General features: G+C 30.5%; 6 protein-coding genes and 1 pseudogene across 6 annotated transcripts; 2 read left to right on the top strand and 5 right to left on the bottom strand.

Moving 5' to 3' along the window:
• Nucleotides 1–28: 28 nt before the first annotated feature.
• LOC110721321 (putative F-box protein At5g55150) lies at nt 29–1,150 on the bottom strand. Its single transcript, XM_021900460.1, has one exon. The coding sequence runs from the start codon at nt 1,148–1,150 to the stop codon at nt 29–31; it is 1,122 nt and encodes a 373-aa protein (XP_021756152.1).
• An 854-nt stretch (nt 1,151–2,004) lies between these two features.
• On the bottom strand, nt 2,005–4,310 carry LOC110721642 (annotated as a pseudogene).
• A 2,476-nt stretch (nt 4,311–6,786) lies between these two features.
• Nucleotides 6,787–11,956, top strand: LOC110721320. The gene is made up of 11 exons (XM_021900459.1): nt 6,787–7,365; nt 7,656–7,998; nt 8,119–8,345; nt 8,913–9,126; nt 9,302–9,586; nt 9,686–9,847; nt 9,927–10,034; nt 10,148–10,309; nt 10,441–10,597; nt 10,799–10,894; nt 11,832–11,956. Exons 1-11 carry the CDS (start codon nt 7,286–7,288, stop codon nt 11,954–11,956), a joined length of 1,959 nt encoding a protein of 652 aa, XP_021756151.1. The 5' UTR covers nt 6,787–7,285.
• Nucleotides 11,957–12,326: 370 nt separating this feature from the next.
• Nucleotides 12,327–15,263, top strand: LOC110721641. The gene is made up of 7 exons (XM_021900835.1): nt 12,327–12,365; nt 12,546–12,710; nt 13,019–13,199; nt 13,323–13,451; nt 13,721–13,864; nt 13,991–14,194; nt 14,488–15,263. The coding sequence occupies exons 2-7, from the start codon at nt 12,610–12,612 to the stop codon at nt 14,614–14,616; spliced, it is 888 nt and encodes a 295-aa protein (XP_021756527.1). The 5' UTR covers nt 12,327–12,365; nt 12,546–12,609; the 3' UTR covers nt 14,617–15,263.
• A 66-nt stretch (nt 15,264–15,329) lies between these two features.
• LOC110721640 (protein FAR1-RELATED SEQUENCE 1-like) lies at nt 15,330–16,983 on the bottom strand. Its single transcript, XM_021900834.1, has 2 exons — nt 16,107–16,983; nt 15,330–15,624 (listed from the first exon to the last, which is right to left on the bottom strand). The coding sequence occupies exon 1, from the start codon at nt 16,915–16,917 to the stop codon at nt 16,111–16,113; it is 807 nt and encodes a 268-aa protein (XP_021756526.1). The 5' UTR covers nt 16,918–16,983; the 3' UTR covers nt 15,330–15,624; nt 16,107–16,110.
• Nucleotides 16,984–17,366: 383 nt separating this feature from the next.
• LOC110721319 (protein FAR1-RELATED SEQUENCE 5-like) lies at nt 17,367–18,949 on the bottom strand. Its single transcript, XM_021900458.1, has 2 exons — nt 18,511–18,949; nt 17,367–17,934 (listed from the first exon to the last, which is right to left on the bottom strand). Exons 1-2 carry the CDS (start codon nt 18,792–18,794, stop codon nt 17,367–17,369), a joined length of 852 nt encoding a protein of 283 aa, XP_021756150.1. The 5' UTR covers nt 18,795–18,949.
• On the bottom strand, nt 18,821–20,105 carry LOC110721318 (protein FAR1-RELATED SEQUENCE 5-like). Its single transcript, XM_021900457.1, has 3 exons — nt 19,922–20,105; nt 18,948–19,440; nt 18,821–18,824 (listed from the first exon to the last, which is right to left on the bottom strand). Exons 1-3 carry the CDS (start codon nt 19,974–19,976, stop codon nt 18,821–18,823), a joined length of 552 nt encoding a protein of 183 aa, XP_021756149.1. The 5' UTR covers nt 19,977–20,105.
• Nucleotides 20,106–21,976: the final 1,871 nt, after the last annotated feature.

Here is a 21,976-nt window from a genome sequence, read left to right as displayed (position 1 = left end):
TATATGGCACGCTACATTTGATCAATTTTCATATTTGACATATATTGTTCCACCATGGATTGGGTGTAAACCATATAAGAGGATCAATGTATTCAGTTTCCATTGAAACATCGTCTGAAAAGTATATAGTATTCTCTTCGTAGCTGCGAAAATCAGAAGCCTGAAATGATAAGGATGAATTCAACCCCAGAAACAGCAGCTTACCATGTAATGTTTCTTGTGACACCCATGAGCTACTGCTTGTATCAAACTTATAAACAACAACATTTTCAACATCTTTGTTGGTATACCGCGATACAAGTAAAAGCCCATCGTCATCCTCAGAACTGACAAGATAATCGCGCAGCCTATTATCAGGCTTTGCGCGAGGAATTTGAGCATCTATCACCTTAGTTGTCGGCTCAGGGCTATGAAGGTCACAAATTGTGAGTTCATCTCCATAAAGTCCATGAGATAACGCTGAAAGTATACCATTGTAATATACAGCATCCTCAGTGGATCTGTGTGCATCAGGGATAAAATTCAAAGGAACAAAATTCCAACGTGTATCACCCCTTTTGCAATAAGCTAATTGACTTCCAGATTGAATGATTGCAAGGGCAATGTAATCAGCTCCATCTGCAGGATAAGAGGACAATATTATCTTCTTCACATACCAGTCTCGCATCTGAGTTAGACTCAGGTTTTGTGGGTATCCGTATTGATTGCTTATCCTGTAATAGACCTCAGGGTTATCGAACAATTCAACATCAGAAAAATCAGAGAGCCGAGGCAAATCTATCCTGTCCTTGGAAATTGGGTTTAGGCAAAAGATTTCACCGGTTAACCCAACTATGATGAGGCAGCCATGGGATGAGCCGACAATCCGGTGAGGAGGAAAAACTTCAGGAAGGTTCACAGAGTATTTGCTGTCATCAGGAATAATGCTAATAAAATGACAGCATTTTTTATCTTGTGAACTTGCAGACTCTTGCAGTTGCTGTTCAAGCAGCATTAGCAGAGGAGGGATAGCTACACGGTGGCGTGGAAGCTTGGGCAAAGTCGACGCCCAATCTTGACAAACCAACCGGAGAGACTGATAATCAGGGATTGTTGTTAGTTTATCTGCTATATTTCCTAGACAATCGCCACAAATTTCAGACCAGGCCATCGCCAAACCACTCCAATATGGGACCATGTGCAATTTATTTATAGGCATAGCATTAGTTATGCTGACCTTTTCCATTTAATTGGCACTCGAAACCGGGCTTTATGTATGAACTTTTCTGCTTGCACTGAAGCTTTCTTGAAAGACTGTTCTTGCTGTTGTGTTTTCAGACGTCAAAATGATGAAATGTATCACATTTAATAACTTATTTAATTTATTACCTAAGTTTATACTGGAATAAATTTGTCCACCCTGTGACCTGCTCTGTACAATAAGAAACCATTGTGTGATCAACTTGCATAACTAAACAACAAATGTAAGTATTATATATTGTTAATATCATAGTGATATTTGAGAATTTGCAATAAGACACCAAAGCATGTCCTTGGTATAACTGGTTTTGCAATAGTTTATGCTAACACGGACATGTCTTTACATAAATTAGGTAATCTGTCAGCTAGGCAACATCTTCCAGCCCTAATTACTAGATAGAGTAGAAACTAGCACCACCACTAAACAGAACATATTCGACGAGTTCTAAGACCCTCTAATTTAACAAAAGCATCGATTAATACTCCCAAAAATATTAGGCTTGCTTGTATATGATCAAACTTTATTTCCTTCAACATGAGCTTCGATCTGTATACGTAGTTCTGTAGTGGGCTATTGAAGATTTCTATACAAGGTACCTTTCAACGACTTGTACAAATGTACTCTTCTGATTTTGTCAAACTCACCATCCAATAATAAAATGAAAGAACTAGTCGAGTTATACTTGTATGACATAAGGTAAACTACATATTAAGGCATAAAATCATTACTCAAGTACAAGATGATTTCTCTATTAGTCAGCCAAGTTCACACTAAAAATGCAGTATATTTTTATATGATCAATTGACAATGGAAAATTTCCTGTTTTTCACAGTGAGAAACGAAATTTGTTCTCATCAACAGCTTTTTTCATTATTGTGGGCTCCACAATTGAATAAAGTTGTTAGTTTATTTACAAAAATGCCATGTGAGAAACATTTGATCAAATAGCTTTTTCATAGCTGAACATGGACGAACCACAATTTTCAATGGCTCGGCTTTCTGCAAGTTAAAACCCAGGCGCTGTGGTCATATCAACCTAGTTGTGATCACTCTTCTCCAACTTGAAACATTGGATTAAAGAGCCAATGGTTAGCCCAATGATTCGAGTAGCCAAACCTTCACCAGGACAACTCCTTCTACCAGACCCAAAAGGCATCATTTTGTGTCCTATCTTATGACCTTCCACTCCTTCAAATCTCTCAGGCCTAAAACTTGTAGGATCATCCCATATCTTTGGGTCATTTTGTATTGCCCATAAGTTGATCTGTAGCATTGTACCTCGAGGAATATGACAACCTCCAACGGTACAGTCTTCCGTCATGAGGGACTAGGTTAGGGGCAGGGGGGTACATTCAGAGTGCTTCGTTAATGATGCATCGTAGATATGGAAGATGGTTAAGATCGGATTCTTCTAGTAATCTTTCATAGCCTATATGATTGTTGATTTCGGCTGTTAAGAACTTGAGGATTGTTGAGTAAGAGTGATAATGCCCATTCCATGGTCTCAGCTGATGTATCTGATGATCCTATTAGTAGATCCTGACAATGTACACAAAATAAAAATCGAATATAATGTTGTATAGACAACTTGTTACTAGAACATCTTTTTTTTAAAATGTGAACGAATTGAACAAGCTAATAACCCACTTTAGTTCACTTTTGATCTACTTGTAGAAAACGATTGTCAAGTATTCCCCTTTAACTTCCATTATTAGTTGAGATACTTTGACATTAGAGGTCAATAATAATTAAAGAAAAATTCTAACATCTCTACGTGTATCTTTTAGTTATACAAGTACGAACTACTCGTAATATAAAATACCAGTGATCAATATAATGTACGTATTAAGTTAAATTGTTGCAACTTTCTAACGTGATCTAGATGTAATTGTTGGAAGAAATAAATTTGTAAGCACATAGATACCAAAATGATGCCGAAGATGATATCATCCTTGCGATACTCTGTCTCTGACTCTTGCAGCTTAAGCAACACTTGGATCAAGGGCTTCATCACCACCATTGACTTCCCATCATCTCCATCTTCAACCTTCAACTTCTCCCTATGTTCCTCCATCACCTCCCTCAAAAACACCCCTCGCTCCGCCTTGAATCTCCTTAGCTCCCTCCCTTTCCACCAGTCTAACCACCTAAGACATGGTACCATATCTCCTATACAAGCATCATTAAACAAAGTCAACATTTTAGCCAACGTTTTCCTAAATTTATACTCTCCTTATCATCAACTCCATAATATCTCTTCCCAAATATCATCCTTGTCATTACATTCATCGAAAGCTCGTACACCAACGGCTTCATTTCAACGACTTCTAATGATGATAACGACGTACTAACTTTACGCATCAATCTTTGGATCATTAACCTCTCCTCATCGGAGCGTATGCTGGCGAGCAGCTTGAGCCGGTGAGACGAGAAGATTTCGATGGTGGAGATCCTCCGTAGCTTTCGCCAGTCAGGTCCATAAGGAGCCCAAATGAGGCTAGCATAGTCGTAGGCTAAGTGTTTTGCGGTGAGGAATCCACTTGGACGGTTGCAAAAAACGACGTCGTTTTAGGCAAGGCACTCCTCGGCAGCTGAGGGTGATGATATTAGGAGAACCGGACGTGAACCGAACCGGAGCGAGAGGATTGGACCGTACTGATCTGCAAGGTTGGCTAGGGTCTTGTGAAATGGTTCCTTGAGAATGTGGAAATGGCCAATTATGGGAAGACATGTGGCGGGGCTCGGAGGGCCTTTTTGTAAATTTTTCCGAAAGTGGTATTTTAATAGGTTGAGAACTAAGATTACTGATAGTATACAGTACAAGTATGTATTAATCTCCATGTTTGAATTTATTTATTTTTCTTAAGTTAACGTTGGAGATATAAGGAGGAGATTAAGACTTTAACTTGGAAGTTACGTTAGATTGTATGATTTGGTATTAGTGTACTTGAGTTGTAATATAAAACTAAGGAGATAAAGATCGAGTAAGATATGTGCATATGTATGTCACATTATGTCATTATGGGTTGACAAATTCATGTTTTTATGCTTTCTTTTCTATTAAGTAAGGTTTGACCCAAAAATAAATAAATAAATTTAAAGGAATATACCATTTACTACCTTCATGGTGGCCTCATGGAGGTATAAGGTATGCATGAGAGACTACTTCAATTCTCAAAGTGTGAACTATTAATTTCAGATTTTTTGATAATTGGATATTTCTACTACGGTCATGCTTAAAATGACTATCTTTATTCTTAAATCCTATTGGTTGATTTTTCCTTTATTTTAAATGCTTGGTCAAACCTCTTTTTTTAATTTTTTTTCTTTTCTAAAAGCATTTTCTATTTTCTAAGAATTAATTTTGGTTTTTTCTAAAATCTTTTTATCTTCTTAATTATTTAATTGAAATCACTTTTTAACAAAATCCAAAAATAAGATTAAATTAAAAAAATTTAAATCAAGAAATCATTCTTCATTGTTTTTCAACGTTCTTCGAGGTTCTTCATCCATGAATAAAATTAACCACTAATTCGTCATTTCTATCCCGTAAATTCATTCTAGCAACGACGAAGATTGAAATTATGCCCGATCTACACAGCGTCTACGCAAATTTTTAGTTTTCAAAAACTGGGGTTTCCGCAAATCTAAGTCAGGTTGGTTTTAAATCCTATACTTTTTAATCAACAATCTCAGTTAATGGATGCATGCGAAATAGACAATTATTCATAAACGAATAAAAAAAAAATCAATTATTCTATAATCTAGGTTCGTTAGGTAAATCTCGCAAGAAACCGCAAAATATTTTCTTTGAAACTCTGTTCGATCCAAAAAAACGAATATGAAGTTATAAATCTTGTTTTTGTATAAGGAATTCATCCAAAAACTCATAGGACATTACCTGTGACACACATATTTATTAATTATTGCCTACAACCAGATGTACATGATTAGCTTATAATTTAAGCTTTTGATAATATATGATCTTTGATTATTTAAGTCAATGAATGACTTACCATAACTAAGGTGCATATAATTTTACTAAAATAATGTAAACTATAATTATGATGTATATTATGACCTAATACATGTTAGTTGATTACCTCTTATATAAAGTCAAAGATTTTATTAGCTTATATTTCAACATATAGTTACATACTTTATATATATATATATATATATATATATATATATATATATATATATATATATATATATAGGGGAGGGATCCGGTAAGAACCCCTCCTTATGTAAGAACCCTAGTTATATAAGAACCAATCTCATCCGTAGGATTAGATTAGGATGAGCGGTCAAGATTAAAACAAAAAAAAAATCCCCCAAAACCCTCCCTAAACGTTCATACTTTTCTCTCTCCTCAAACTTTCAATCCTCTTTACTTTCTCTCTCCTCAAATCTCAAAATCTAGCCCAAATTGCTGCAAAACAACCTAAATTGCTCAAATCAGGTACGTTTTTCTTTGATTATGTTCTAATTTTATGAATTTCACATGATATTCAATTCGATTTTGTGATTTCAATCGCATGATGTTTGCAAACTGGCGATTTTGATTTTTGCGATTTGATTTTCATGAATTTTGCATGAGTTAAAGCCGATTTTGTATGTTTTTCTTTTCGATTTTGTTTAAATTTCTATGAAATTAGCATGATGTTCAAGTGGATTTTGTTTTTACATTCGATATATTTTTGAGTAAGTTTGAGGATAGGTTTTTTTGGATAAATGGCTAGTCATTTTTATTTATTTATTTATTTGCATCTTTTCTTTATGAAAAAATTCATATTATACTGAACGCCCATGACACAACCCAGAGGCCTCGAATTACCAGCACATATTATTATTTTTGAGTAAGTTAGATAGCTTTAGTGTTCGAATTTAGGGTTCAATTTTAGTTCGATTTTTGTTCGATTATTTTGTTTGATTTTTGCTCGATTTTAGTTCGAATTTTGCTTGATTTTAGTTCGATTTTGCTAATATTTTGAATTATTCAATGCGAAAATGTACCGAAGAAAATTCAATAATAGAGCATCTAGAACAGAGACAACATAAAATCAGTTATCATCCCGACCCATCGCTGTCAATTCGTTCATAATACGATGTGACATTACAATCAAAGAGGAATCATAAAAAAGGCGTAAAATTAGAATGTTGTCAAAATGACTTTGATCGATATGCTTGATCGCAGTGACATTGCTTGATTTTATGAGGCTGGTGGTTAATTTCTTTGAGGTTTTGTTATAAATTTAAACCAAGACTGAGGCATGTTAATTAGCTTTTCATTAGTAAACTCAGCTAACAGCATATGGTACTCGACTTCTTCCCCATGCTAGACCTTTGCAAGGTTTGACTCCATCAGCAGCAACATGACAATTGGCTTTGGTGAGGATTTATTTCTTTGGTGACTCAGATTCCTTTGTGTTCTCCAGGCCTTTTATGGTCTTATACTTGAGTTTCTCTAGTTCATTGGGTCTTCATTCTACAATCAGCTTGCAACCCTTTCGTTGCACTCCAAAGTGATGAATGCTGCCTGTGTGATTGTGAATTATGTTGACATTTTTGTTCTGCGGTGATGTATTATAGAATCAGCAATTCAGCATATTGGGAACTATGCATTGTATTTCGGATCCTTTTGCATGGAGTTCACTTATATATCGACTGTGCATTTTAATGGATCCTTTAGAACATAGGGGTTGTTAATTGGTTAGGGGTTGTTAGTAGTGAACTTGTGATTGCAGGGCTGAAAACAAACTTTAGAACATAGGTAGAAAAAATTTGGAACATAAGAAAAAATTAGAACATAGGTTGAAATAATTTAGAACATGGGCTGAAAATAAACTCAATCAAACCTTATCATGTTTCTGTTTCATTTGTCTTTTAAATTTCTAGTTTACTCATTCTATTTTGGGTTTTTCACTCTCTAGCATGTTCTAAACTATTTTTCAGCATATTCTAAATTATTCCTATGTTCAAAAATATAATAATAATGTTGGAATGTTACTAATGTTTTTGATTTCTTAATGTTGCAGTAAAATGCAAGGCCAAAATGAAGAAAAATCAGAAGAAGGAGTTACTAATATACAAGAAGAAGAAATTACTTATGTAAGAAAAAGGTAACTAAACTAATGTTCTAAACTTTACCTATTATGTTTTAAATTTTGTTCTAAAGTTTTCCAATATGTTCTAAAGTTTTCCCTTAAGTTCTAAAGATTTGTATTATGTTCTAAAGTTTTCCATTATGTTCTAAAGTTTTCCATTATGTTCTAAAATTTTCTCTTATGTTCTGAAGATTTGTATTATGTTCTAATATGTATCCATTATAGTTTATGTTCATCTTATCCCTTTATATTTGCACTCTATTTAATGTTAGTTGTATTCTAATTATTTTTAATTGTTTTTAAAGGAAAGTTGAAAACGTTGAAGCGGAAGTAATTGATAGATCGGAATTTGAGAAGCATATTGAAAGTAAAAGTGTTGCTATAAGACATAGAAAACTTCCAACAAGGCTTCAACCACCTCGAAAATTGCAAAAAAAGGAAGGAAGAGAAAAAGATCAAGAAGAAGGAAAAGATCAAAAAGAAGAAGAGGGTAATAATGTTGAGGATGATGACAAGAATAATGATAGTAAAGATGATGGTGAGGATGATAATAAGGGTGATGTAAAGATGAAAGAGAAAGATGAAAAAGAGGAGATGGAAGATGATAGTGAGGAGGAACAAAAAATCAATAAAAAAAATCAAACTCAGGTAATAATACTCTTTAATCTTTACAATCTTTATTTTTATGTTCTAAAGTGCACGCTTATGTTCTAATTTTGCTTATCTATGTTCTAATTATGTTTATCTATTCATGGTGAGGATGTGAAGAAGAAGAAAAGAAAGATTGAAAAAGAAGAAGATGGTGAGGATGTCCAAGTAGTAGAAGCTAATGAGCAAGATAAACTAGTTAAGAGGCAACCTTATCAAAGAGTACCTCCTACTCAATTCATGAAGGATGTGTTGATAAATCTTTCGGAAAAACAAAAGCAAGCTATTCGGAACATTGGTTTTGGAGGCTTTTTGGAATTGGATTTACCAATCCATATTAATTCTACGTAAGTAGTAGAATGTTATGTTCTAAAATCATATTCTAAAATCATAAGTATTATCAATGTTATGTTCAAAATTATGATTTGTCATGTTTGAATTGCTATACACTAATGTTCTAAATTATAAGATTATGTTCTAAATTAGTTATGCTCTAAATTTTGTGCATATGTTCTAAATAATATGATTATGTTCGAAATTAGCTATGTTCTAAATTATGTGCATATGTTCTAAATTGTATGATTATGTTCTACATTATGTGCATATGTTCTAAATAATATGATTATGTTGTAAATTACTTATGTTTTAAAGTTACTTCTTGTATTCTAAAATTATGAACTCTCATGTTTGAATTGCTATACACTAATGTTCTAAATTAATTTTTTGTTATGTTCTAATGTATGTTTATTATGTTCTAAAATAGACTTTTTTTATTATATAATGTTCTAAATTATGTTCAAAAGTTTAAATATTATACTAAATGTTTTAATCTTCTATGTTCTAAAGATTGACTATTATATTCTAAATATAGCTGTATTGTGCTTTAAATCTTACATTTTTCATTATAATTCTAGGTTGACAGAAAACTTGGTTACGAATTTTGACACGGAGAGATGTTGTTTGATGTTACCAAAGAGAAAACAAGAAATCTTTTTGGAGGCAATTGATGTTCATTTGGCTTATGGGTTGCCATTGGGAGGCAAAAGGATTGAGCAACCAAATGATGAGTCAAATCTGAAATGGAGCAAGTTTCTAAAAGCTTGGAGAAGCAAGTTTGGCCTCAAAAAAGTATGATGATATAATGTGGTTATGTTTTAAATTTTATGTTCTAAAGTATGAATTTTATGTTATAAATTGTATGTTTTAAAGTGCTTTGCTTATGTTCTAAAGTGTTTTTTGCTTTAAAATAGATCTATTATCTCCATAGGTTTTAATTTATATGTTTTTTTTTTACCTCTAAAAGGGAAGTCCAACCAACAAGAGATTGATTGACAGAATTCAAGAATTGAAGAAGGAAAAATCAGTTTCTGATGAATTTCTTTGGAACTTTGTGGTATGTGTTGTCAATTGTTACATTCGATCAACAAACAACCCACAACTATACATTAAATTCTTGTATAGTTGTATGGATGTAAAGAAAATTGCTGAATTGGATTGGTGCACATTTGTGATTGAGCACTTGAAAGATTCTGTAAGTGTATGGAAGAAGGGAAATTCTTACTTTACAGGTCCTTTACCTTTTCTAATGGTAAGTTTTAAATTCTTACCATTATGTATATATATTATTCTTGTTATGTTGAAAATGTGTGAAAAATATTCTAATTAATTCTTAACATGTACTAAATAGGTATTCTATTTTGATCGTCTACAAAGAGGAGGGTTAGAAAAACCAAGAAAATGTCCACTAATTTCGGTGTGGACAAAGGAAAGGATTCAAGTGAGATATAAGTTTGAAAAAGATCATGGATTTGGATATGGAAAACTCTTGGAAAGAATGGAATCAATTGTGGTATGATATTTGTATATGTTTATGTTTAAACACTACACTTTATGTTGTTGTTTTCTAAATTTTATAATTTATATACTAGAAGGCACCAAAAGGAAAAAAGAAACAACCAAAACAAAAGGAAAAAGAGAAGAGAATGGAAAAATCATCAATAGGTTCTAGTTCTACAACTTCTCGAAATGACATGATGGTATGATTTAGTTTATATTGTAAATTATATTTTATGCTCCATTTAATCCTTTTCTGTTAAATTATCCATGTTATGTCCTTTATGTTCTAAAATATTTTTGTGTTCTAATGAAGGGCTTTTTGAGCAAATTTGGAGATTTGGCAAAAACACTTTCCTCGAATGTTAAAGAGATGTATGGCATGTTAGAACAAGCAAAAGATCTTTTTGTTGAGGAAGAAACAACAGGAAAAATGCAACATCTCATAGACAACATATGGTGCAAGTACACAACAAAGGTATTATAATTATGTTCTAAAGTATTTTCTGGTTGTGTTCTAAAGTATTTTCAGCTTATGTTCTAAAGTATAATAAATTTATATAAATATTATGCATATTATGTTCTAAATTATAATTTCTTATTTTATAGACATTCGTGAACCAAGAAGAAAAGAAAAGCCCTTCTATACTCAGCCAAGATCAACATGTCTTCGATGAACCGGCATTTATTGAAGAATTGGATATGGTTATGGATAAGGCATGGAAGAAATTCGAGGAAACAAGGTCACCAAAGTCACCGACAGTTGGTAATTTCACATGTACATGCTTAATTTCCAAATTATACTTATGTTCTATATTAGATGCTTATGTTTTAAAGTACTTTTTTATGTTCTAAAACATGCGCTTAAATCACATGCTTATGTTCTAAATTATATGATTATGTTCTAAATTAGTTATGTTCTAAATTAGTTATGTACTAAATTAGTTATGTTCTAATTGTTAAGCAGATTTGAGATCAAAGGAAGAGGAAAAAGATAAGAACAAAGAAGAGAGAAATGAAGAGAATAAAGACAAAAACTTGTTGATTCCCTCACCAGTAGTTGGTAATTTCACATTATTTTCAAATTCATTTTTTATGTACTAATATTTACTAGATATGTTCTAATATTACTTCTTATGCTCTAAATTTTTTCTGGTTATGCTTTAAAGTTAATTCTTAATTTTTTATATTCTAACTATTTCTAGGTTGTCTCCTAATTGTATATATTTCTTATGTTCTAAAGTTACTTTTTATTTTCTAATTATTTTTTGCTATTTTCTATAATACTTAATTTTTATGGTGTAATTGCTATGAAAATTTGGGATCAAAAGAAGAAGAAAAAGAGCAGTACAGAAAAGAGAGAAACGAGGAGGAAAAAATTGAGAAGAAAGAGAAAAGGAATGAGGAGTCACCAAAAACCCCAATTCCTTTAAAAAAGAAGCAACCTTTTGATATAACTCCTCCAAGTTTCAAGTTATTGACCCCCTCACCAGCAGTTGGTAGTTTTACATTATTTTCAAACTTTTTTCTTTTGAAATAATATTACTAGATTTGTTTTAAAATTACTTCTTATGTTATAAATTTTTTCTGTTATGTTCTAAAGTTATTTCTGATGTTCTAAATTTTTTCTAAATCAGATGCTTATGTTTTAAACTACTTTCTTATGTTCTAAATTATGTGCATATGCTCTAAATTATATGATTATGTGCTAAATTATGTGCATATGCTCTAATAATATGATTATGTTCTAAATTATGTGCATATGTTCTAAATAATATGATTATGTTCTAAATTAGTTATGCTCTAAATTATGTGCATATTTTCTAAATAATATGATTATGTTTGAAATTAGTTATGCTCTAAATTATGTGCATATGTTCTAAATTGTATGATTATGTTCTAAATTATGTGCATATGTTCTAAATAATATAATTATGTTGTAAATTAGTTATGTTCTAAAGTTACTTCTTGTGTTCTAAATTTTTCTGGTTATATTCTAGTTATTTCTAATGTTCTAAATTTTTTCCAACTATTTCTATGTTGTGTCCTTATTGTTTCTACTTATGGTTTGATGTCCCAGAAAATCAAGAAGATAATGAAGCAGAACTCACTTACGAAGAAGTGACAGCAAATGTTCTAAATTGTGCTTTTCTAAATCCAGATCATCCACCTACATTGGATGAAGAGGAGAAGCAAGAAGAGGAAAAAGAGGAGAAGAAAGAAGAGGAAAAAGAGGAGAAGAAAGAAGAAAAGGAGAAGAAGAAAGAAGAGGAAAAAGAAGAGAAGCAAGAGGAGAAGAAAGAAGAAAAGGGGAAGAAGAAAGAGGAGGAAAAAAAGGAGATCCAAGAGGAGAAGAGAGAAGAAAAGGGGAAGAAGAAAAAGGAGGAAAAAGAGGAGATCCAAGAGGAGAAGAGAGAAGAAAAGGGGAAGAAGAAAAAGGAGGAAAAAGAGGAGAATCAAGAGGAGAAGAAAGAAAAAGAAGGAAGCAAGAATGAAGAGAAGAACAAAGAAGAAAAAAATGAGAACAAGAAAGGGTAATCATTTTGTAAACTTTAAAACAAATGTTGGTTATGGTTTAGTTAAATTTTAATTTAGAACTTGGTAATAATAAATTTTGGTTTGATTTGGTTATGGTTTTTGTTATCAATAAATTTTGGTTTGATTTAGTTATGGTTTTTGTTATCTATGTGATATTTTTTAATTGAATTAAGTAGGAAACAAGGAGAAGAAAAAGGAGAAGAAAAGACACGGAAAAAAAGAGGAAAGGATAAGCTTCCAATGTACTTGCGTTCACCTTTCATGGTTGAACATGAAAAACTTTTCAAGAATGTGGACAATAGAAAGGTAGCTGAGTATGCGTTTGCTCAAGGAGATAATAAGTAAGACTTTAAAACTTTAAAATTATATGCTTATGTTCTAAGCTATATGCTTATGTTCTAAGCTATATGCTTATGATCTAAGCTATAAATTATGTTCTAAACTTCATTCTTATGTTCTAAACTGCGTGTTCTAAGCTACGAGATTATGTTATAAAGTACATGTGTAAAACTATATGCTTATGTTCTAAAATAGGTACTTATGTTCTAAACTATATTCTTATGTTTTAAATTATGTGTTTATGTTCTAAACTACATGCTTATGTTCTAAACTACATGCTTATGTTCTGATTTTATTGTTCTGATTTTAGGGAGCTTTTGTATGCTGATAACATGGGGACAACGATTACGAGAGATGAGATTCATAGTCTCATAGAAGATAAGCACATGTTGAACAATGTTGTGGATGCTTATGTTTGCCTATTGAATTTTGAAAATAAAAGACGTGGTGTAGACAAGAAGAGTAGATTCTTTTTCAGTACTGAATGCTATGTATGTTTTCGAACTTAAAATTATAACTATGTTCTAAGAGTAGATTCTTTTTGTTTCTCATATAGATTATACTATGCACCTATGTTCTAATTACTTATGTTTTAATTTCTTTTTCTTTTTCAGCTCATATGTTGTACAGAAAAATACTTCAAATCAAATGAAAGGCAAGATGATAGAATGAAGGCTTTGTTTGATAGAATGCAACAAGAAATGACAACGACCGAAGTAACAAGCTTCAAAAGCATTCAATTGGTAATTTGGTATCTTATTATGTTGTACTTTTTTCTTATTATATGTTCTAATTATTGGTTTTGTTTATGTTCTAATTATTTTTATCTATGTTTTAAAGTATCTACTTATGTTCTAAACTACTTATTTATCTTCTAAACTACTTACTTATGTTCTAAACTACATGTTATAAAAATTATATGCTTGTGTTCTAATCTATATGCTTATGTTCTAAAATGCATGCTTATGTTCTAATTTTGCTTATCTATGTTCTAATTCTGTTTATCTATTAGGTTTTCTTCCCGGTCGTTTTACCAGATCACTACTATTTGCTGTGTGTCAACTTTGTGGAAGGAACATTTGATTTGATTGACAACAGATTTCTTCCACCAAATATTCCTTTTCACAATAAATATGGAAATTACCATAGATTAATGGTAAGACATCAAGTTTACATTTTTTTAATTATACTTTTGTTCTAACTTTTGCCTTATATGTTCTACAGTTTTTCTTTATGTTCTAAAGTTTACCTTATATGTTCTAAAGTTTATCCAATTTTTCAGTTGAATGCATTTGCTGATTTCGTTCACTCAATTGACTCAAATATAAAGAGTGACTTTGTATCCTCCTTCAAAACAAGAAACTTGAGTATGTCATGGAAGAGCAATAAGAACAAACATGATTGTGGAGTGTTCCTGTTGAAGCACATGGAAACATATGAAGGAGAATCTGTAAAACAATGGAATTCGGGACTAGAATTAGACAATGTAAGTTTAAAACATAAGATACATGTTTTAAATTAGTTTCGTTTATGGTTTTGGTGTTATGGTTTTAGTGTTGTGGTTTGGTTTGGTTTGGTTATTGTTTAGATATATTATGGTTTATTATATTTATTTATACTTATATGCTAAATTATATTCATGTTCTAAATTATATGCTTATGTTCTAAAGTATTTCTGTTTATGTTCTAAAAGTTACTCTTTTTTTTTTTTTTTTTGCAGTTTGACCAAATGTTTATGTTTATGTTCTAAAAGTTACTCTTTTTTTTTTTTTTTTGCAGTTTGACCAAATGAAAAAATTAAGAGTGGAGTATTGTGGGAAGATAATAACAGCAGAAGTAAATGAAGAACGGAACAAAGTGATTAGGAGATCAAAAAAGTGGTCAAAGGAGAACAAAATGGATATATGATTGTTAAGATCTTAAGTTTATATTTGTAGAGAGATATTTGCAAAGAATATAACAGTAATTTTTTATGTTCTATGTATTTACCTGTTACAAGAAATATATTGTTGAATCATATTAAATGCTAAAATTTTAATATAAAATATATCATATAAACTTATATGCTAAATTATATTCATGTTCTAAATTATATGGGTATGTTCTAAAGTATTTTTGATTATGTTTTAATAATTATATGCTTATAAAGTTAGGATATTAGAATATATTATTATATATTAATTTTGACTTAAAACTTAAAGTGTAGAACATTAGAACATAAGAAAATTAAAAAAAAGTAACAAGAAATGACAACAGCCAAAGTAACAAGATTCCAAAGCATTCAATTGGTAACTTGATTCTAATTATATCTTATTATGTTGTACTTTTTTCTTATTACATGTCCAAATTATTGATTTTGCTAATCTTCTAATTATTTTTATCTATGTTCTAAAGTATTTGCTTATGTTCTAAACTGGCTGCTTCTAATCCATTACTTTTGCTTTATTTTTCCTTTTGAATACAATGCATACACTCTTTAGTGCATATCTAAGAAGGCATATGTAAATCAATGTTAAGAAACTTGAATAAATAAAAGTTGATTAAAGCAAGATTCAACTAAATGTTGTTTAATAAAGGTATCTAAAATGCTTGTACTATCATTACTCGTAGTACAAATTGACTTAATAAAACAACTTATAATTACGAAAAGGGGGGAAGATGAAAAGACAGGAGATGTTATAAAACATTATAATCAACTTTAATTAACATAAAAATTGATAAGAAAAACACTAGTAGAGATACTCTGAATAATAATTGGACAAAAAAGAAATAAAAATATATTGTTTCTAAAAGTAAATAAATTGAGTTCTTATATTTTAAGAATTACATGAATAATATTTTACGTGCTAGTAAATGAGATATTGTTTCTAAATATATAACATCTCATGCAACTGGATTAATAGTATATTCACCAACCTGTAAAGAAAAAAAAATAAAACAATATTAGAACATAAGCACATAATTTAGCATTAAAAAATGTTATAACATGCCATTTCTATTAGTTTAGAACACATGATATTATATAGAGTAAAAACTTTAGAACATTTAAAGAAACCTTTAAAACATATAAAGAAAACTTTAGAACATATAAAGAAAATATTTTGAACATAAAGAGAAAAGTTAAAATATAAAGGAAAACTTTAGAACAAAATGAATAACTTTATATTCTAAACATTAGAGCATATTAAATTACACTAAAACAGAAAGAATAAACATTAGAACATAGAGAAAACACTTTAGAACATAGAAAAGTAACTTTAGAACAAAGAGAAAACACTTTAGAACATATTGAATTACTTTAGAACATATATGAATAACTTTATGTTCTAAACTTGCTTAAAACATAATTACTTTAGAACAAAATAAATATAAGAAAATTAAAAATAAAGTTTACTTACAATATCACTTGACTTTTCCAGGGCAATTACGACTATCATGATAACCAAGCTCCCCACATGCTCTACATAATCTCTTCTTCTTTTGACTTTGTTCAATAGACTTTTCTCTGTCACTCTTCATTCTTTTGTCACTATTTGGAACATGAACCTCATTTGGAACATGGACATCATTTGGAACATGGACATCATTTGGAACATTTACCTGATTTGGAACATGAACCTGATTTGGAACATGGACATCATTTGGAACATTGACCTGATTTGGAACATGAACCCCCGTGCCTTTGTTCTTCGAAATTTTAGGAGGTTTGATTAAAACATTAGAAGGTAGACTAGCTCCAATAAGCATTTCAATGTCTTTAACTTTGCTCGAAAGATTGTTGCTTCCATTTGTTTTCTTCTGTTCCAAATCTACCCTCATGGCTCGAAGTTTTTTGACAAGATCACTAAGATCATCTTCATTGTTTTGCACTAAACTCACACAAGCATGAATTTCAGACCACAAATCATTTAATAACATTTTCTTATCTACTGCATTAATACATTCCTCCAACACATTACCCTCTAAATCAAAAATGGGCTTCTTATAAGCCATTGTACACCATCTATTTAGAATGTAGGCCTTGGGAATTTTTTCTAACATCCTTGCCTTCCACACCCAAATCATATGCCTACAAGGCACACCATCACGTTCAAATTTTTTACAAAAACACTTGGTATCAAAGGTAGTTGGATCAAAAACAACATCAAAAGTCCTCCTTCTAGTTCCTTCCCTCAAATTGAAAATGTAAAGCTCATTGTCCTTCTTCATCTCCTCAACACCACAATTAAAACATCCAATTTCAAGCTCATATTGAAATTCATAGAAAATTGTTGTTGTAAACAATATAGAAGCATCTTTCTCTAAAGGAATTGGAGTCTTACACTCCGGACGCTTATTCTTCGAATCATTATCCATTTTATTTTGAGTGTGCCTTTGAGCATCCAATGCACATTCAAACCTATAGAAAATAGAAATTAACTTTAAAACATAGAAGATAATTGTAGAACATAGAGTGAATTACATTAGAACATATAAATATACATGACATGTTTATTATGATCTAAATATTATTAAAACATAAAGAGAAAAAGATAACATAAAAGAGAATTATAAAATAAATAGTAAAACTATAAAGTATAAAAAGAAAACTTTAGAGCATACAAGGAAAACTTTAGAACATAAAGAGTAACTTTAGAACATATATAGACAATTACTTATTACCTCATGTAGAACTCAATCAAAGTGAGATGGGGATTTGTGAACATAGTGAAAAAATTATTTTCACTTTCTGATCTAGATGTGGTTCTCATAATGCCACCCAAAAATAAATCTCTGAAATACGCTGGAATCCACATATCACGTATGTTGTACATGTATGCCAACCATTCATGATCGTTCAAATGGAATTCTGAAATAACTTTGTTCCACTTTTCTTCAAATTCTGCCGGCTCAATCTCTAAATGCCAAACACATGAACACAATTTTTTCAAGAAATCAGTGTCTTGGGCAATCGCCCGACCTACTTTTTCAGGCACCTTTTTCATAATATGCCACATACAAAACCTATGTTCTGTAGTTTGAAAAACATTACGAACATCAACTTTCATTGCAGGGTCTTGATCGGTAATCAAACACACAGGCTCGTTATTTCCCATTGCTTTAAGAAAAGTTTTGAAAACCCATTCAAAAGATGATATATCCTCATGAGCTACAAAAGAAGCCGCAAAAGTAACACATTTTTTATGATGATCAACTCCAGTAAATGGACCAAAGATCATATTATATCTGTAACATACACAAATTATTTATGCAGAAAATAGAGGTAAACTTTAGAACATAGAGGTAAATTGTATAACATAGAGGTATACTTTAGAACATTAAGGATAAACTTTAGAGGATAGTAATTTAATTTAATTATTAAACGTGGCAGTAATATAGTTGTTTTAAAACATAATGAATTACTCTAAAACATAAACACTAAACTAAAAATATACAATGTAGCTTTAAAAACTTATAAGTAAACTTTAGAACATATAGACATAATGTTTAGAACATGATGGATATTAGTTTAGAACACAAAGAATAAAGTGTAAAACACAAAAGCATAATGTTTAAAGCATAAAAGCATGATGGATATATTTTAAAGCATAAGGTAGAACATTAGCAATATATGTTTAGAACATAAGGCATACATAGTTTAGAACATAAAGAATATTTGTTTAGAACATCAAAACATGATGGATATTTGTTTAGGAACACAAGGCATGATATTTAGAATATAAGAACATATGTTTAAAAAATTAATATGTAAAAGTAAAATATTAATTACATTATGAAAGAAATTTATATTTAAAACATCACCTGTTTGTTTTGAATGTGGTATCAAAAGAAACCATATCACCAAAAAGTGCATAATTTTTTCGACAGATTGGATCAGCCCATAAAGCTCTACAAAGTCTATCTTCTTCATCAACATCATAGGAAAAAAAAAATGCACTCCATAGCAATTTCTTATTTTGAAAATTATCCACAAACATTTGGGCATCTGATCCATCAATAAAAGCCTTCAAATCTCTATAAAAATTTTTGAAATCTTGTTTAGATGCACCAACATTATCATGTGATCCAGCTAATTCTTTCATCATAGTATAAGACCTCACAGGACCAACATTTACCTGTTAGAAAAAAAAAAATATTACTAAGATTAAGAATTAACTTTAGAACATAGTAAATCAAAACAAAAAAAAACATTATTTAGTACATAAAAATAAATCACCTTTGAATTATCAACAATCAACTTTTTATGCATAATAAGCATTTTTCTATTATCCTTCTGAAATTTTGCACAACTTGGAGTATATAAAGGATGATTATGTTCTTCTTTGAAATGAGTTACAACATACTTTCCAGCATCATATCTCATACATATGTGAGCATTGCATCCTACACGAGTGACTAAACGTTTCCTAGTAATACGAACTTTTCCTTCTTCATAAACTGTTTGTTGAGCAATAGGTTTTCTTATTGCCCTAAAACCTTCCTTATTGCAAACTCCATATTGAAAAGCAATTATATCTTTGTTATTCTTCTTCCTTTTAGTAGTAGATTTCCTAGAAGTAAACCCAGCGGCATTTGCATATGCTTTATAAAAACTAAGACCCTCTTCAGGATCTTTAAATATCATCCCCAAACTGGGTTTTAACTCCTCGGGAACACTTGGAATCCATTCCTTAGTGGTACCACCAGGGCTAAATGATCCAACAACCTCTAGAGTACGATAAATATCACCAACTGCATTAGAACATGAAAGTAAACATTAGAACATAAAAATAAACTTTATAATATAAAGAGAAAGATACATAAAAAACTTTAGAACATACAGAGAAAACTTTAGAACATCAAAGATAAACTTTAGAACATCAAGGATAAACTTTAGAACATATAAAATCAGGGACATACTTATAACATAGTGAATTACTTTATAACATACATAATAAAATTTACAATAAAGTGAAAAAATTAAACTAGAAGGTTAACTTTAGAACATACAATGAAAGTAAACATTAGAACATAAAAAGTAAAATTTAAAATTAGAAGGTAAACTTTAGAACATAGAATGAAAGTTTTAGAATATAAAGAGAGAGATATATAGAAAACTTTAGAACATACAGAGAAAACTTCAGAACATTACAGATAAATGTTAGAACATAGTAAAGAAACTTTAGAACATGTAAGTAAATTGAAATTAAAACATTGAAAACAATAAAATTACCTGAATGAGTAACACAGGAAGAAGGATAATTAGGTTGCACACCATCTAAATCCATCAATATGCATAAACCTATTTTGAAAAACACAAATTGTAGCAAAAAAGCAACCAGAAATTAAAATCCATTAAAAATCAAAAATCTGGAAAACAAAATAGGATAAAATCGAAAACGATGTTGAAAAACTCAAGCAAAGGAAAAAAACAGAAAAATCTGGAAATAAAAAATCTGGAAATAAGCAAAGGAAATAAAATCTAGAAATAAAATTTGGAAAAATCTGGAAATTGAAGAAGAAAAAGAAAACTAGAAAACGAAATTGATGAAATTAATGAAAAAAACTCAAACAATGCTCTACCCGTTGAGCTAGTAGGCTAATGTATATAAAACACTTGAACTAGAGGAAAAACTACTAACAACTATATGAGATAATCACAAAAGTAATTTTTTTTTGTTTAATCATATCCTTTTGCACTTCTAAACACTATCTTTAGCATCGTTTATTGTAATTTGATGATCGATTACTTGCATTAAGGTGGGTTCATTATATTGGCTATATAATCAATCTATCATTAGTAGTCCTTTAAAGCAAAAGTTATCCCAAGTTAAGACTAGTGCTAATTAAACAAGCTTTGACAAACATGCTAAGATTGTCTACTTTAGAACACAATGAATTACTTTAGAACATAAAGAGTAAACTTAATATATGCTAAATAAAAGTTTAGAACATGCTAAGATAGTTAAATAATAGTTTAGAATATAATGAATTACTTTAGAACACAGTGAATTACTTTAGAACACAAAGAGTAAACTTTATAACATAGATGGAAAATTTTAGAACATAGAAGGAAAACTTTAGAACATCTTGAATTATTTTAGAACATAATGAATTACTTTATGTTCTAAATTTCCTTATAACATAGTGAATTATGTTCTAAATTTGATTTGCTTAGAACGTAGTAAATTACTTTATGTTCTAAATTTGTTTAGAACATAGCTATGTTCTAAATTTGCTTTTGCTTAGAACATAGTGAACTATATAAAATCTAGAAATAATAAAATTAAAAAAAAAAAAAGGAAAAGGAAAAACCACCACCACCCTTTTCCTCTTCCCAGCCACCAAATTCGCCGCCGTCGCTACCCTAGCCGCCACCTAACCTTTCTCTACCCAGCCAACCCTAACCTCGCCGGTGAACAGATCCCCTGTGCCGGGGACCCACCCAGCCTCCCCACCCCCCTTTTTCCTTTTTCCTTTTTCCTTTTGAGAAAAAATTAACGCATCAAAATCGCAGCATACACAAATCGCAAAAAGCTGGAAAATTTTGAGAAAAAATCGCAGCAAATAAAACAGCATCGAAATCGCAAAAGAAAACCGAACAAAAAAAATCAAAATAAGAACAAACAATTCGAACAATCAAACAATCGAATTGATAAATAATCGAGCAAAATAAATATACATCGAATAGAAAATCGCCAAAAACAAAATCGAATAGAAAATTCGCAAAAAATCGCAAAAATATTGACGAAAACATGAATTAATCAGTAAAAATCGAACATAAATCGCAGCAAAAATTGAGAAATAAACGCATCAAAATCGCAGCATACAAATCGCAAAAATCAGGGAAATATTTGAGAAAAAATCGCATAAAAACGCAACAAAATCACATCAAATTGCAGCAAAAAAATCGCATCAAAATCGCATAAAATTCGTAGCAAAATCGCAGCAAAATATTCGCTAAACAATATTGAGAACAATTACATAGAAAATGCTCAAAATAATCGCATGAAATTAATCGCATCAAAATTGCATGAAAAATCATTAAATTTAAAACAAATCTGATTATAAAATTAATAAACTTACAATAATTAATCCAAAATCTGTGAAAATATCGTGATGAATTTGATGAACTTTCGCCAATCTGTTGAACTGAGGAGAGGGAGAAAGCTGAGAATTTTAGAGAGAGAAAGCTGAGAGTTGAGAAACATAAAATAACTAGATGAAGGAAGAGGAAAAAGAATTTGAATAAACTCCTTCAAATTACAAAAATGTCATTACTAATCAT

The sequence above is a fragment of the Chenopodium quinoa genome, unplaced genomic scaffold (genome assembly GCF_001683475.1).
Source record: "Chenopodium quinoa cultivar QQ74 unplaced genomic scaffold, ASM168347v1, whole genome shotgun sequence".
NCBI classification, from domain to species: domain Eukaryota; kingdom Viridiplantae; phylum Streptophyta; class Magnoliopsida; order Caryophyllales; family Amaranthaceae; genus Chenopodium; species Chenopodium quinoa.
Note: the sequence above shows the minus strand (reverse complement) of the source record. Positions and strands in the feature narration are given on the sequence as shown.

Excerpts from the sequence above, each read along its gene's own strand:
- LOC110721321 (XM_021900460.1), bottom strand. The coding sequence starts at position 1,150 with ATGGCCTGGTCTGAAATTTGTGGCGATTGTCTAGGAAATATAGCAGAT.
- LOC110721320 (XM_021900459.1), top strand. The coding sequence starts at position 7,286 with ATGCAAGGCCAAAATGAAGAAAAATCAGAAGAAGGAGTTACTAATATA. Across the intron at positions 9,587-9,685 it reads GTCCTTTACCTTTTCTAATG|GTATTCTATTTTGATCGTCT; the intron begins GTAAGTTTTAAA and ends TGTACTAAATAG. Across the intron at positions 10,035-10,147 it reads CTTCTCGAAATGACATGATG|GGCTTTTTGAGCAAATTTGG; the intron begins GTATGATTTAGT and ends GTTCTAATGAAG.
- LOC110721641 (XM_021900835.1), top strand. The coding sequence starts at position 12,610 with ATGTACTTGCGTTCACCTTTCATGGTTGAACATGAAAAACTTTTCAAG. Across the intron at positions 13,452-13,720 it reads GCTTCAAAAGCATTCAATTG|GTTTTCTTCCCGGTCGTTTT; the intron begins GTAATTTGGTAT and ends TTTATCTATTAG. Across the intron at positions 13,865-13,990 it reads GAAATTACCATAGATTAATG|TTGAATGCATTTGCTGATTT; the intron begins GTAAGACATCAA and ends CCAATTTTTCAG.
- LOC110721640 (XM_021900834.1), bottom strand. The coding sequence starts at position 16,917 with ATGAAGAAGGACAATGAGCTTTACATTTTCAATTTGAGGGAAGGAACT.
- LOC110721319 (XM_021900458.1), bottom strand. The coding sequence starts at position 18,794 with ATGATGAAAGAATTAGCTGGATCACATGATAATGTTGGTGCATCTAAA. Across the intron at positions 17,935-18,510 it reads ACCACATTCAAAACAAACAG|ATATAATATGATCTTTGGTC; the intron begins GTGATGTTTTAA and ends TGTATGTTACAG.
- LOC110721318 (XM_021900457.1), bottom strand. The coding sequence starts at position 19,976 with ATGGATTTAGATGGTGTGCAACCTAATTATCCTTCTTCCTGTGTTACT. Across the intron at positions 19,441-19,921 it reads TTCCTGTGTTACTCATTCAG|TTGGTGATATTTATCGTACT; the intron begins GTAATTTTATTG and ends GTTCTAATGCAG.